Below are 14334 nucleotides of genomic sequence, written 5' to 3' on the forward strand. Positions count from 1 at the left end.
GTTTGTAATTGCCCCAAATTGAAAATAACCCAAGTGTTCATCAACAAGCAAGAAAGCAATATAATCCAGCAATAAAAAGGAATGAACTATTGATACAAGAAACAACATGGATGGATCTAAACATCATTATGTTCAATGAAAATTCAGGCATAAGAGCATACAGTTTAATTTCATTCATTTATAACAGAATGCTAAAAAATACAAAGTAATCTATAATGATAGAAAACAGATCAGTAGTTTTCTGGGGAAGAGATGAATCACAAAGGGGCTCAAGGAAAATATTAAAAGTAATGGAAATGCTTTTTATATTGATTGTATTGGTTACATACATGTCAAAACTAATTAAACTGCATACTTCAAATATGTGCATTTGATTTTACTTCAATTTTACCTCAATAAAGCTATTAAAAAAAAAAGAGGAGCAAGGGATCCCACAAATTGGCAAGAGCAATGGGTGGCTATGTGGTTTGCTTTCAGCCATGTAGTGGAAAAGAAAACCTATTGTCATTCTAAAGCACTTTTAAATGTTGGATAAACTATTAACAAACATTTCCTTAAGTGTGTAGCTCAGGTTACCCTTGAGAACCAGAGGGGAAGTTGTGGTCTTTTAAGCTGGGGAATTTGAGTTTGACTGTCACTTGGGGACTAGGATTTGATCTTCACAGGAGAGGATTTAGGACTATTCCTATGCCCCTATTCCTGAGATCCCTGAAGGGTTATCCCCCTTAATGAAAGACTAGACTAGAATACATGAATATAAATACACAAACACAAACACACACACAACACATGGAGAGAGAAAAAGAGGTGAGTGTGTGTGGTGTGTGTGTGTGTGTGTGTAATTTTGTTTTGTTTCTTTTTCTTTTTTTCTCCCCACTTGCTGGCCCAGGACAAAAATAATGAAGATTGCCTTGGGAAATTCTCCTCTGAGAACACATAACCACAGCCTGTCCTCATATGGATTTAGGATTTTAATTTATTCCTGTAGTCAGGGAACCCCAAAGTAGATAAATTAACTTAAAAAGTGGTCCAGCCTGGAAATATCCCTGAGGCACTTGGCAGAAAAATCACAAAATTTCTCTGTGTGGCAAATCTTTAACCAAACCTCACAGAATGTCTTCCATAAAACCCCACTGAAAGGGAACTCACAACACAAAATAACAAAATACATGAGAAAAGTAGAAAGGTAACGTGTGTGCAAATGTAACCCTTAGGTTACACTTTGTGTAACACTTTGTGCTTAAGTATTATAAGATTTTTAAGCAGGGCAAACATGAATAGCCCATAAAATCTGGTGCCTTTTTTCTCAGTGAGGAAAACTTGGAACCCTTTAAAAAGAATTGGGAAAAATATCTACCGTACAGGTCCATGAAATGAAGGGTGAAAGCAATGGAATAATATATATAGCATGAGACTTTGTTTTAAAGAAAAAGTGTAAAGGTTATATATTTGTTTGTGCATATAAAAGTATGGAAATATATACATTCAACTTTTTGAAGAGTAGAATTTGGAGAAGTTTGAGGAAGAATTTTAAAATTTGTTTATTGAGTAGATGTATTTTTTTTTCTTTTCACAATGAGCATTAGTAATTTTTTTAAATAAAGGAAAATATTTTAAAGAGTTCTTTTGTTTATAACAACAATAGCAGCTATTTTGTCACTGAAAATAATGGACAAAACCCCATTTTTCCAAGTACAGTAGTACTGCCAGCTACAGGGAAGTCAAGTGATGGATTAGGACAAACCCAGTGTTCTTTGAAAATCCTGTTTTTCACGCTTCTCTTAAGTTTGGCATTGTCACCTAAAATGCAATTGCTCAAAAGCTGGTTTTCAGAGTGTCCCCTTCTGAAAATAATGCTCATTGAGAACAACTTGGAAATGATTCAAGAACTGACTGCACTTCACAGTCAGTTACACAATGAACTTTATAGTCATGCACCCAAAAGATGGGATTGCAGCATTAGAAATGATGAGATCAACCCTCTCTTGTGTTTAGATTTAGTCAGGTAATCAAAGAAATTCTGAAAAGCAGAATAACTTCTTAAATACAAAAACATATAATAAGAGAATAGCAACTCTATAACATTTTAAAGAATTATCTGTTTTGCAAAAAAGATGCTGGGGGGGGAAAAAGATATCTTGCTACTAGATATGACCTTTATAAACCATAGGGAAATAATTTGCTATGCTCCAAAGATGAAAGCCTTGCTAGAAATAAGATATATATGAAATGCAGAAAAAAAGAACTCTGCTAAGACAGAACTTAAAAGTGGATAGTTAGGGGATTTTTGTTTCATCTGAAATCTAGCATTTGAAAATTAATTTTATTTGGATACATGTCACAATAAATATCTGAGTTTTGGGACTGAGTTGATTCTGTAAGTTTCCTTTTAACAAAATGTATCCTCCTACTGTCCAAGTTTGGGACATGTCAAGCATCAAAAAGAAGAAACTTAAAATGATTATAAGATATCAAATAAAAACCCATGAGTACACTGTGGACATTGAAAGAGAAAGGAAGAAAAATAAGAACAACTCTTTTTTTTTTTGAATGTCATCAAATAAAAGAAGGAAAGATACTTTTAAAATTACCACTTTTGTATCCCCAAAGCAATAACTGATTGGGGCAAGGATCAGCAATGTAAACTAAAGCCAAAATTGGAATTGGAGAGAGAGTATATTTACACTGTACCAAAGAATCTCCCACAACCAACCATTTACAAAAAAAAAAAAAAAAAAAAAAAAAAAAAAAAAAAGCTTTTATAATGGAGACATCTATATTCATCAACTTAATTCAGTCTTAAATTCAGCAATGATGGAATGGTGGAGCAACCTGATATATTTCCTGTTGTGAAGCAAAAAACATACACAACATCTCTAGTAAAATCTTGCCAAGAATGTTTAACCTGAATCCAATCAAGTTTCACATTGTTTATAGAAAATTGAGGAGTTAGACTATATTAAAACACAATGTAAGGAAACACATCCAGAAAGTGTGCCCCCTTATATAAGACAACTATCCTGACTTTAGAAAAACCAATGCCACTGGGCATGGTGGCCCACACATGTAACCCCAGCTACTCAGAAGTTTGAGACAGGAGGATAGCAAGTTTGAGGACAGCCTGAACAATTTATCGAGACCTTGCCTCAAAATAAAAAATAAAAAAGCTGGAGATGTAGCTCAATGGTGGAGCATCCCTAGGTTCAATCTCCAACACTGGGTGGGTGGGGGGGGGGAAGAACAAGAAAAAAGAAAAAGCCAATGTGATTTTTCTTAAATGAGAGGAGATATTCTAGATTAAAAAGAGTAGAATAGAACCCTTCAAGCTATAACCAACTGCAGTGCATAACACTGACAAAACCATGGTTGGGGGAAAAGGAAGCTGTTATTTAGGAATTCTTGAAACAGACTGGTAAATTTAAATATAAATATTTGATATCATGAATTACTATTAATTTTCCTTAGATGTGATCATGATATTGTGGCTATACAAGAGAATCTTCTTGCTCTTGAGAAATGCCTGCTTAAATTTTTAAGAGAAAATATCAAAATACATGATATTCACCTTAAAGGGAGGCAGCAGTATAGAGTGGGGAGAGGGAAGGATTGCCAGTATCTGTCTTTAACCTTCAAAATCAGTAATATGGTTTAACCTAATACATACATAATAGAGAGCTAAAGCAAACATGGAAAACTATGTCAGCAATAGTTGAATCTAGTTTAATTGTACCACTTTTTCAACTTTTCCACGTGTTTAATTTTTTTTATAAAAAAGAGTTGGGGGAGATTCTTCTCAGAAATGTTTTCCTTAAGAGACATCTATAAAATTTACCTTAATTTTAAATTACCTTACTATCCTAAAGAAGTGATTTGCTTTTCCAGATTTGCTTACTCATTATCCATACCAAGAACATTAAAACCTGTCTTAATTATTGCAAATAATATTCTAATTCTAGAGTAGGCGTAATACAAATCTAACAAACATCACCAATAATCAGCACAAGATTTATAGGTGTAAACATCTGGTTTTATACCCAAATAACAAACTTAACAGCAGTAAAACAAATTGTTTATTACAGCATATAATGTGTTATATTAAATTTACACAATGATATATATAAAACACATACTGTTTATATCATACAGTAATTTAACAACAGGAATATCAAAACAAATACTACTCATGCACAAAACATGCAAATATTGGTATTAAAAAGCATTTTACACAATACTGTTTACTAAAAAAAAAGCCCTTCCAGATAGGGTCAGTGGTCCAATCTGGGCTGGATTGCACTAATGTTCAGGCCAATGCTTAGGTGGCACCATGCTCAGTGAGCAATTCTAAGCTTGGTGTCACGCCCAAAGGTTATTTCATTAAGACTGAATTTCCTTGTACCAGAGGACCAACATTTTAACCCAAAGGCAAGTCCCTCATGGGACAGATGGTTGAATTAGCTACAAATCAGGGACGGAGAGAAAGGCATCAAAATTATAGCCCAAGAAGGGGTTACTGTAACGGGGGCTAGGCACCAAGTATGGCAAAAGTTTTTGTGAATCCTGTCAAGGTATTACCAGCCTCCCTATCCAGTTTGCCATCTCTGGATTTAAGGTCTGGTCTACAAGTTTTGAGTCCAGTAAACATAAAAGTTCTGAGAAGAAAATAGGATCGGAAGACATCTGAGAAATGTAGACTACACTATTTAAAAATAAAAAATTAAAGAAACAATGACTCTTTCTTGTACTTACTTCACACAATTGTATGGAATGCCCCTCAACAGGAAAGACCTTACAGAGACACTGCCCTAAGAATCACGGAGCAAATGCACATCCTAAGATTCCATCCACCTGACCTTGAAATCAAAAGGTCTCATTCCAATAAAATTGATCAAAACCTGTCCCTTGTCAGATGCTCATAAAATTTACAAGTCAGTTGATACCACAAAATTCATTCACTATCACCACCATTAAAACGTCAATATTTACTTACAACTAGCAATATATCCTTTACCTTCCATTAAAGGCACTAGAGACCATACATGATGAAGATGAGACATAATTTACCTTGGTTTTATCTTAATAAAAGAAAAACATTCTATGAAAGTATCACACAAAAATTAAGACATCATCTTTTCCCCCCTTTTTTCCCCTCTTTGTTCCCCCCACCCACCCCCCGCACCCCAGTAACAGGGGGGAAAGACACTTTCTACTCAAACTGTGGTCATCAGTTTCAAAGAGCCAGAACGAAAGCGGAGGATCTTCTTCTTGAGGTTGTGCGAAGCCTTAATTTTGACAAAGGTTTTTGTGGGGTTGTTATGAAGGTCAGGGGCCGTGACCGATTGAATTGGGAGGGTCTGGACAAACTGGGACCAAATTAAGCCCCCGCTTTCTTCGGAGTCGCTGGTGGTGGTGCTCTCGCCCACGAACTCGCCCTCGCTCACGCTGGACTCGCTGTCCCCGAAGCAGTTGGTGGTGTAGTTGCTCTGCTCGTCCTCGCTGGTGTCCACCACGGTGGAGTGGAAGAGGGACTCGCACTCGGCCGAGTACTCGGAGTCACTGGCTACGTAGGCATAGGGACTGGCGTAGGACATGGCCACCGGCACCGGGTACACACCCACGTGCTCCCTGCGAGCCCTCCGGGCCCTCCTCAGGGCCTCTTCGTAAGAAATCTCCGCCGAGGACTTCCACCGCCGGTAGTCGGTTCGCTTGTGCTTAGGTTTGGCCACCACCGGCTCCCGTCCGTGGCCGTGCGCCTTGTTTCCCGACCTGTGGCCGCTGCCCAGGGGCCTGCCGGGAAGACCCACATCGGAAGGCCCACTCCCGCTCTTCCGTCCCTTGGTAGTCGCTTTCTTGAGTTTCTTATTTGTATCCAAGTCGTCGGAGAAACGACACTTCTTGCTCCCTGACCGGGTTTTCTCCCGGACGGTCGGCAGACTGTTCTCCAGACCCTGCAGGGCCTGGCCTCGGTGCTTCAGGGTGGAGCTTCTCGAGACGCCCATGTTCCTGTGGCCCCGGTGGAGCCTGCCACCCGGTGCCTGCCCCGGAATGAACTGAGCTTTGACCAGATGCCCTTCCTCCAGGCTTTGCGAAGAAGAGCCCTCGCTTTTGAAATCCAATGTAGGCCTCTCCTCCAAAGGAAAGGCAGGCGGCAGCAGTGGAGGAGGAACGGGCGCGGGGACAGCCTGCAGGCTGTTTTTCTGCGGTATTTTTTTCAGGGACTGCACAGCCTTGTTCTCCTGCAAGGGAACAGGACCTCTGCCGGGGCTCTCTTTTGGAGAGGCAGCTGAGATCTGACAGCTTTCTTTCAGAGACTCACCTTTCCCAGCGGCTGGACACTGCGCATGCTCTTGGGAAGCTGCCTTGGCATTTGGGGGCAGATGCTTGCTTTGGAGCTCCGTGCTTGCCAAGCAGCTCTCCGGTGGCGGCAACCTTTTACTTTCCAGTTGCTCTCCTTTTGATTCTTTTGACCATTGCTTCAGTGGGGAGAATACCCCATTGTCCGAAGAGGGTATCCCCCCAGTGGGCAAACACGCCTGTTTGGAATTCTTAAGGTTTACGGCGTTGCCCTGCGAGAGGCCGCCAATGGCCCTGACACACACACTCCCATTTCTCAGAAGCCCTTTCGTGGGGTCAGCCTTCACACTGGTTCTGGGTTTGTTGGTCCTTACAGGATGTGTTTTTTTCTGAACCAGGCTCAGAATATAGCCATCCATTTTACTGGGTGAAGGATGGGAAGCAGACCACAGACTGCTTGGAGATGGTAAAGAACTCTCTGTTTTGGTGGCATCCAGTTCAGATCCAACGCAAATGTCATTTGCATGGTTCCCAAGCCTGTCCTCTTCCCTCAGGGGGTTGCCCGTCAGACAAAGGAGAAACATTGGGCTCTGCACAGCCACAGCATGAAGTGGACTGGGATAGCGATATACATCATTCCCGTTTTTAGACACCAGATCGCACTGGTACTTGGGATTCACATCTGCAATGACATCAAGGGAATTAAATTGTGGTGTGGAGGGGGAACAGCAAATTGCCCCTGAGGCCTGGTCTTCACAGTGGCCTTCTTTATATTCCAACCATCCTATGAGATCTGAAAAACATTTAAAGGTACACTCTGAAGAAATTAATTAGTAGCACCATCTTGTCTCTGACCAGTTTTTATTAAGACAAGTTCATGGGTAGAGAATGAATAACAAAGGAATAAAAAAAATACTCCACTAGTTACTCTACCAGTTTACATAAGGTTCATATAACTGAATGAATGAGAAACAAATTTAACAAAAATTTGGCAAGATATGATATGTTCTTTAAAGGAAATACATTTAGCCATTAGAAATGTTTTCAAATTATTGAAAAGGGAAAACACTATAAATGTTAGTGAAAATCATGATATAAGAGTATGATTATTTGTGTTTATACAAAGAAAGTCTAAGATGAAGTCATACCAAGGTTCTAATAGTAGCACCTCAGTGTGATGGGGAAAAAGTTGATGTTCACTTTCATCTTTAAATTTTCAACAATAACTATTGCGTTTTTAACTGGAAAAAAATCAATGAGTCTGTTCTGGCTTCCTTTTAAAATTCTTTTAAAGTTTCTATGGACTTTTTCCTCATTTTGTACTTTTTAAAACTTGATTCCTAATGATATCTGTTCAGATAAAACACCTACAAGGTCAAATAAACTGATCAAATTTCAATAATAATAACAGCATATTTTCAATAGTGATATTAAAAAACAAAACATTGTTTAACAGGATAGGGAGTTCTTCATAAGACTTTTTAAAAGATTGAGTACTAGTGATGGATAAATTTCCCACATCTTAAAATTGTTGATACCAAAATATAATGAAATCAAATTTTTTCTTAGTTAAATGATTTTAATTTCTTTTCTTTTTTTTGGGGGGGGGGGGTGGGATTACTAGGCATTGAATTTAGGGGCACTCAACCACTAAGCTACATCCCCAGCCCTATTTTGTATTTTGTTTAGAGACAGGGTCTCACTGAGTTGCTTAGCACCTCTCCATTGCTGAGGTTAGCTTTGAATTCACGATCCTCCTGCCTCAGCCTCCCAAGCCACTGGGATTACAGGTGTGGGCCACAGCACCTGGTGATGATTTTGATTTCTTGGTGAATATTATAAACATCAAATCCTTTTAATGACCTTAAGTTATCAGAGAAAAATCAAAGTTGAGTCCATCATTGATTTATATTCCATTATATTTATTTATCCAGATATTAAAAACCTATGTACCTGTAATAAATTTCTTTTATAAAGAAAATATTTTAAAAAGCAAAATGATAATCTTCATCTACTCAACCCCCAATAAATAAATAGTGTGTTCTAAGAAAAGGAAACCTCTATCCTTTCCCATCCCTCCTCCTCCACTACCCTAAGTCCTATCTTTGCCTTACTTTTTTCTCTTTTTCAGTGCTGAAGATTGAACTCAGGGACATTCAATCACTGAGCCACATCCCTAGCTCCCTATTTTGTATTTTATTGGAGATGAAAGGGTCTCACTGAGTTGCTTATTGCCCTGCCAAGTTGCTGAGGCTGGCTTTGAACTCATGATCCTCCTACTTCCGCCTCCCTCATGCTTCATCTTCCAGAGCCACTGGGATTACAAACCCACAAGACCACACCCAGCTTTTGCCTTACTTAAAGCCACATTTACCTACATTTCACCACTGATCCCTTGTCCTTATTTAAGAGTTGAACCAGAGAGCTCAAGGCCCAGCCCAACTGTCTCAATGATGCAAGGAGGGCATTTGAGAGAGACAGAGGTCTGTCTTCAAGGAAAACCTGTACAAAAGTACCTTTCAATGGGCTTATAAATTTTACCTCTGAAACCAGATTTACAGAGTTAGGAAGAACAATTATCAATGAACTTGAGGCCCAGACACTCTAGATAACACAGTTCTGTGTTTCCCCAAATGATTGCTGTTGGAACACATATTGTACAAATACAAACCAATTAGCAACCTCAGCTGCTCAGTGTTAGGTTTTCCTTGCCTGAACTCAAAAGTTCAGTCTCATACCCAAGTGAAAAATAGATAAACACTGAGTACAGTGTCTTGTGCCAGCACCTGCAGCATCTCTTATCTTCTCTGCTCTTTCATAGGACCAAAGGTGTAGTTGTGAATTTCAGCAACAACTCTGCCATTCAGCCCATGGGGAGTTTCTGACAACAGCTTATAAGCCAAAATTCCTCCTCTATTAGATGAGATTGTTAAATATAAAAATTTTGAATTCCGGGTTGGGGATGTGGCTCAAGCGGTAGCGCACTCGCCTGGCATGCGTGCGGCCCAGGTTCAATCCTCAGCACCACATACAAACAAAGATGTTGTGTCCGCCGAAAACTAAAAAATAAATATTAAAATTCTCTCTCTCTCTCTCTCTCTAAAAAAAAAAAAAAAAAAAAAAAAAAAAAAAAAAAAAAATTTTGAATTCCCTTGGGATGGTAAACATGGACCTGGCAGTTAGACATGAGCTTGAATCCTGCCTCTGCCACTTACTATGTAAATAGCTTAAAGAACTTCAATTGGCCTCAGTTTTTTAATACATAAAATAGAGCTAAAAATACCTACACACTCTGCAGAACTATTTCGAGGATCAAAAGAGATATGCAGAGCATCTAGTGGTGCATGCCACATAGTAGAAATGCAAAAACTGCCAGTACTAACAATATGATTCTCTCAGGAGGTCATAGCAAGTATAGTCCCAAGTGGGGAATTATGGGCTGGGTGGGGGAGGGTGCCCATCATACAGAGTATTCTAGGAAACATGGAAGGGCCAGAGCTTTCTGAGGTGCCAGTTCTTGACAAGGATGATGGACGTATTTAACTTAATGTACACTTTAGTTTTAAGTGATTAAAGGAAGAAGAAAACTGTTCCAAAATGGTTTTCAAAAGAAATGCAATGGGATTAGAGATATAGCACAGTGGTAGAACACGTGTTCAGCATGCCACAACACTCTAGATTCAATCCCCAGCACCAAAACAAAAAAGAAAAGAAAATACAGACAAATTAAACAGCAAAAACTCAGAAATTCAGTTCAAGACTTATAATATTGGTGCAGTATCTCCACTGTTAAATTGTCTTGCTACTATGAGAATACAAAGCCAAATGAGACCCAAAGAAGACTAAATTAATCCTAGACATTCATCTAGATAAAGCTATAAATTTAGACATATTATGGCACTCAGTGAAGTAAATTGATGAACTTTTGGTTTTCCATTAGCAAAAGAGGTCAGAGCTACATAACTCTAAGGGTCCTTAACCCTGCCAGTTAAAATTTCTATCAATGCTAACAATTCTTACCTGCAGATTTGGGGCAACCATCTGAGATAGTCAAGGTTGCCTCCAAGGGACTGCAAAAGCAAGTGCTGGAATGACAACTGGATAAACACTCACTGAACACCGAGTTAGAGGAATTAGAAAGGGATCCTGAAGCCCCATCACTCAGCTCATAAAACCCTACAAATAAAAAAATTGTAGGAATTAAAATTATGTCAAGGATAATACACATTCATGCTTAAAAGGAAAAAGGGAAGAGGGTTTTATTTTTTGGTGTTTTGGGCCATTTTATTTCACTGGATTTTAGAGTCCAATAGCTGATAATATGGTTTTATTTCAAACAATCATCATGAAAAGGCAAAGAGTGTATAACTATGGTTATGTTTCAAAGCTACTCTCACCATCAAATTGACCTTCCTCCTTGGCCTTGCTTTTAAAGATGTGTAAGAAAGGAACTTAGATCTGCCAAAGCTTCAACTTTATCATGAATCTTTCAGAAGGAATAGCCTTAAGAGAAAATAAAATCTAAGGAGCCAAATGGTTTAAAAGAAAAAAAAAAAAAAAAACTTTTGAAGTGATCTCAGGAAGTTGAAGTGTGACTAATTTTCTCGCCCAATTCTGACTTTCTCAAGTTTCAAAGGACTGCTCTTCCAAAAATTTGAATAGAACCTTTTTTTTTTTTTAACTCAGGGGACTGCAGTCAGATCGATCTCATTATTAAAAATTTTATCATCTGACTTTATTTCTTTCTCACGCAACTGAATAGTAAACTACTCTTAGTTCTCTCAGCAATGGAAACAAACCCCACTGCCATTTGCAAGTCTGTAACTACCAACCACAGGGGGCTACCTGTGAGTGCAGAATTCTGTCCTTGTGTACACACACTCACCTGAGCTAGGCCGGCTGTCTGTCTCCAGATGTTCTTCAGATGTCTTCTCTACATCCAGTCTCAAGTCACTTATCTGTTTGTCAAGTTCTTGCAACTGATTCAACAAGCCAGCATCTCTTCTCCTTAAACAATTCTAATTAGGAAGAAACAGGGAAAGGAAAAATGGATATACTTTAGTGACAAAGAACCAGAAAGTCTTAAGTTTTCAAGGTTCACTAACCCTTCCCAAAACCAAAATTTTACTGGATAACCTGAAGTAAAGAAAAATTTCAGTAACTGGAAAATATGTCCTATCTTTAATTCTACTTTCTCTTGTTTTGTGATGATGCAGTTTCTTCATTTTTCTAAAGAACTTTTTTTGTTGTTTGTTTTAACTAATATATACAATCTGTGACTTTTTATAGGGAGAGGCAAGAAAACTACAGAGAGACTTTAATCCATCTGGTATATAGCCAGTTTAAAATAAAGCTTCATGGTAGACTTTTGAATTTGAAGTCAGAGTAACAAGTTTCCTACAATACATTATAATCTTACTTAGGTGAGGTTTTCTGGCCTGCAGAGTTTTGTTTTCTATTAGTTGCTTTGTGGGGTTTAATCAGTCTTAGGGCCTTTGAAAGTGAGAAACTAATACTAATAGCCAGTGCCAAGTATAATGTGAGCTGGCAGAATCCAAAACCCTCAAGGGAAGGTCCATCAAGATTTGAACTCAGCTCAGGTTTCCAAAGGTGACAGATTGGTTGTGCTAACTCACACCGCCACCTAGTGCTTCCTAGAGCTGGCTGGAAAGGCAAAAGAACTCAAAAGGCATCTGGTTCAAATCATGAATGCCAAGTCTACAAATGAAAATAGTACCATAAACACTGACTGGACTGGAATTCTCCTTGCTCCCCTCAGACAGACAATAGGAATGCATCACTTGCAATCCTGACAGTCATGAAGCCCAAAATGTGCTATTGCACAAGGCACTGCATAAAATGTAAATGACCAGGCATAACCAGTGAGAATTGGTTCAAATTGTTGTTACATATGATCCTGGTCTGTTCAAAGAAACAGTAAAACGCCCAAACCAGAGCTATCACACAAAAACCACAGCATACATCCTTACAAAATAGATGCACATGAATACCTACTCCTCTTGACGGTTCTTTGATTTAAAAAGCTAGGGGACATAAATCAGATGCTTGTTTGCTAAAATTTGAGTTTCTTCAGGAAAAATGAATCAAATAAGTAAAGGCACTTAGATGCTCAAAAAATAAATTGTCTGAAAAGAGACAAAACAAGAAAACACATGACACTGACAGCCTCCCGACACTTTATTTTAAGAGGGCCATTATCTAGCATGTGTCTACTTTCAGATAGTATCACATGGTCAGATAAGGATCTTTTTGCCGTTTTCCAAAACTACATTTTGAGGTCACCGAAACAAAGCTGCCGCCATTATTCTGAGGCGGGGTCAAAAGCTGTTCTCAATACACTAAGGTCCAAAGTTCCTTTTCTTTCCATTAATGAAGACTGCATAGAGTGCCTGGGACGCTGACAGAAATCCTGTAAGATAAATGCTCCTCGAGAGCAAGTTCTCTCTTCTCCCACCTCTACCACCAATCACAGCTAGCAGAACGCATAAAGAAGAGGAGGCACGTTCTCCAGCCAAATTGCCATCAATTGCAATCTAGTTTTAGCTGCCTTATACAAAGGACTTCTATTTGAAACTAAGCACCGGTCCAGGAGAAAGCTGGTATGCTGGGGAGAGTCCTGGGAGGGGCAGGGCTCCCTACAGGCGCTTCAGTGTAATCGTAAAACTCGGTGTTAGTTAGCCAAGCCACAAGCCCCCTCCTCGCTTTTGTCCCCTCTCTGCGGGAGGAGATGAAACTAGGGAGACCTCCTAATGAAATGGCATTTTAAGTGGGGGGTTGCGAACCTCTGGGGAAAGGGCATGTACTCATTTAACTATGGAGACAAGGTAAGAACTAGCGACTCCAAGAATCTCGAATGCAGAGGAGGAGGGGAGAGCAGCCACCCCCTCCCCGCAATCCGCGCGAGGTCGCCAGCCCCTCACCTGACACAAAGCAGGCACACGCCAGAACGACGCGCCGCAGGCACACAGCACTGGGGGTTAGGGAGGTATGAGGCGGGGGTGGGGGTGGGGGCTCAAGACTGCAAGAATTTCCCCAGCCAGAGGCAACCCCGCGCCCACACCAGACCACCTGCCCGACGGCAGGGGCAGCCTTGCCTCACCTCCGGGCACGACTTACCAATTGCTTCCGCAGCAGCAAGATGTTCTCCTCCAAGAACTTCTCCTCCAGGCGGCTGCGCTGCGCCGCCTCGGCAGGCAGCTCCCCTGCTCGGGGCGCAGCGGTCCCCGCGCCCCCGACGCCGCGCAGGGCGCCCCGGACCAGCAGCTCCTGGCGCTGGCGCAGGTACTCCAGCTCCGCCAGCCCGGCCAGCGTGGCCTCCTGCCGTTCTCGGGTGCGCTGCCGCTCGGTATCCGCCTCGCCCTTCTCCCGCCAGCGCCCCTCGGGCTCCGCCGCACGCTGCTCGCCCCGGGCGGGTGCCTGAGGCTCCAGCTCCCTCGCGGTGCCGGCTGGACTCGGCTTCATGGCCCCCAGCCCAGGAGCAAAGACCGGTCACCGCAGCCGGGCTGCCAGGGTGGAGGAGCGAGGCGCTAGGGCTGCAGCTGCGAGTTCATGCCTCCCCGCACTGGGGCACAGCTGCGGGGACCAAAGCACAAGCGCTCGGGACCCGCTCGCGGCAGCCGGCTGCCGAGGACCCGGCCCGAGCGGCGCCGTCCGCTGTCGCCGCGAGTCCCTAGCCACGGCCCCGCAGCTGATAACGCCCAGCCCGGCGCTACGTCACGCGCGGTGGCCGGGCCACCCCCGCCTGGCGCCCGCCTCCCCGCGCCGGCCCCTGTGCTCTAGGTTCGCCCCCCTCGTTCACCGGTCTTCTGTCAGGCGCACCGCTCGCGCTCGCGGCCGGCCTCCTCCTCCCCGCCCCTCCGTGTCTCCTCCCCCGCTCTTCCCGCGGGCCTGCTAGCCCCCTTTCCGACTTCACTGCACCCGATTTTTCCTCGTTGCTCATTGGCTCTTTTCCATCACCCAAAAGCGAGCGGCGAGCGCCTGGAGCCCCAGCATCCTGTTACAGTCAGCCTAGCCGGCAGGGTC

At 41.7% G+C, this 14334-nt stretch overlaps 1 protein-coding gene across 2 annotated transcripts; it reads right to left on the reverse strand.

Annotated features, from left to right (window-relative positions):
- Positions 1–5201: 5201 nt before the first annotated feature.
- On the reverse strand, positions 5202–13955 carry Dact1 (dishevelled binding antagonist of beta catenin 1). 2 transcript variants are annotated; one of them, XM_026410056.2, is made up of 4 exons: positions 13429–13955; positions 11177–11309; positions 10312–10467; positions 5202–6973 (listed from the first exon to the last, which is right to left on the reverse strand). In XM_026410056.2, exons 1-4 carry the CDS (start codon positions 13771–13773, stop codon positions 5208–5210), a joined length of 2400 nt encoding a protein of 799 aa, XP_026265841.2. In that variant the 5' UTR covers positions 13774–13955; the 3' UTR covers positions 5202–5207. The 2 variants fall into 2 exon arrangements, with proteins under 2 accessions (XP_026265841.2, XP_026265840.2); XM_026410055.2 differs by having other exon boundaries at positions 5202–7084.
- Positions 13956–14334: the final 379 nt, after the last annotated feature.

The sequence above is a fragment of the Urocitellus parryii genome, chromosome 6 (assembly GCF_045843805.1).
Source record: "Urocitellus parryii isolate mUroPar1 chromosome 6, mUroPar1.hap1, whole genome shotgun sequence".
NCBI lineage: Eukaryota > Metazoa > Chordata > Mammalia > Rodentia > Sciuridae > Urocitellus > Urocitellus parryii.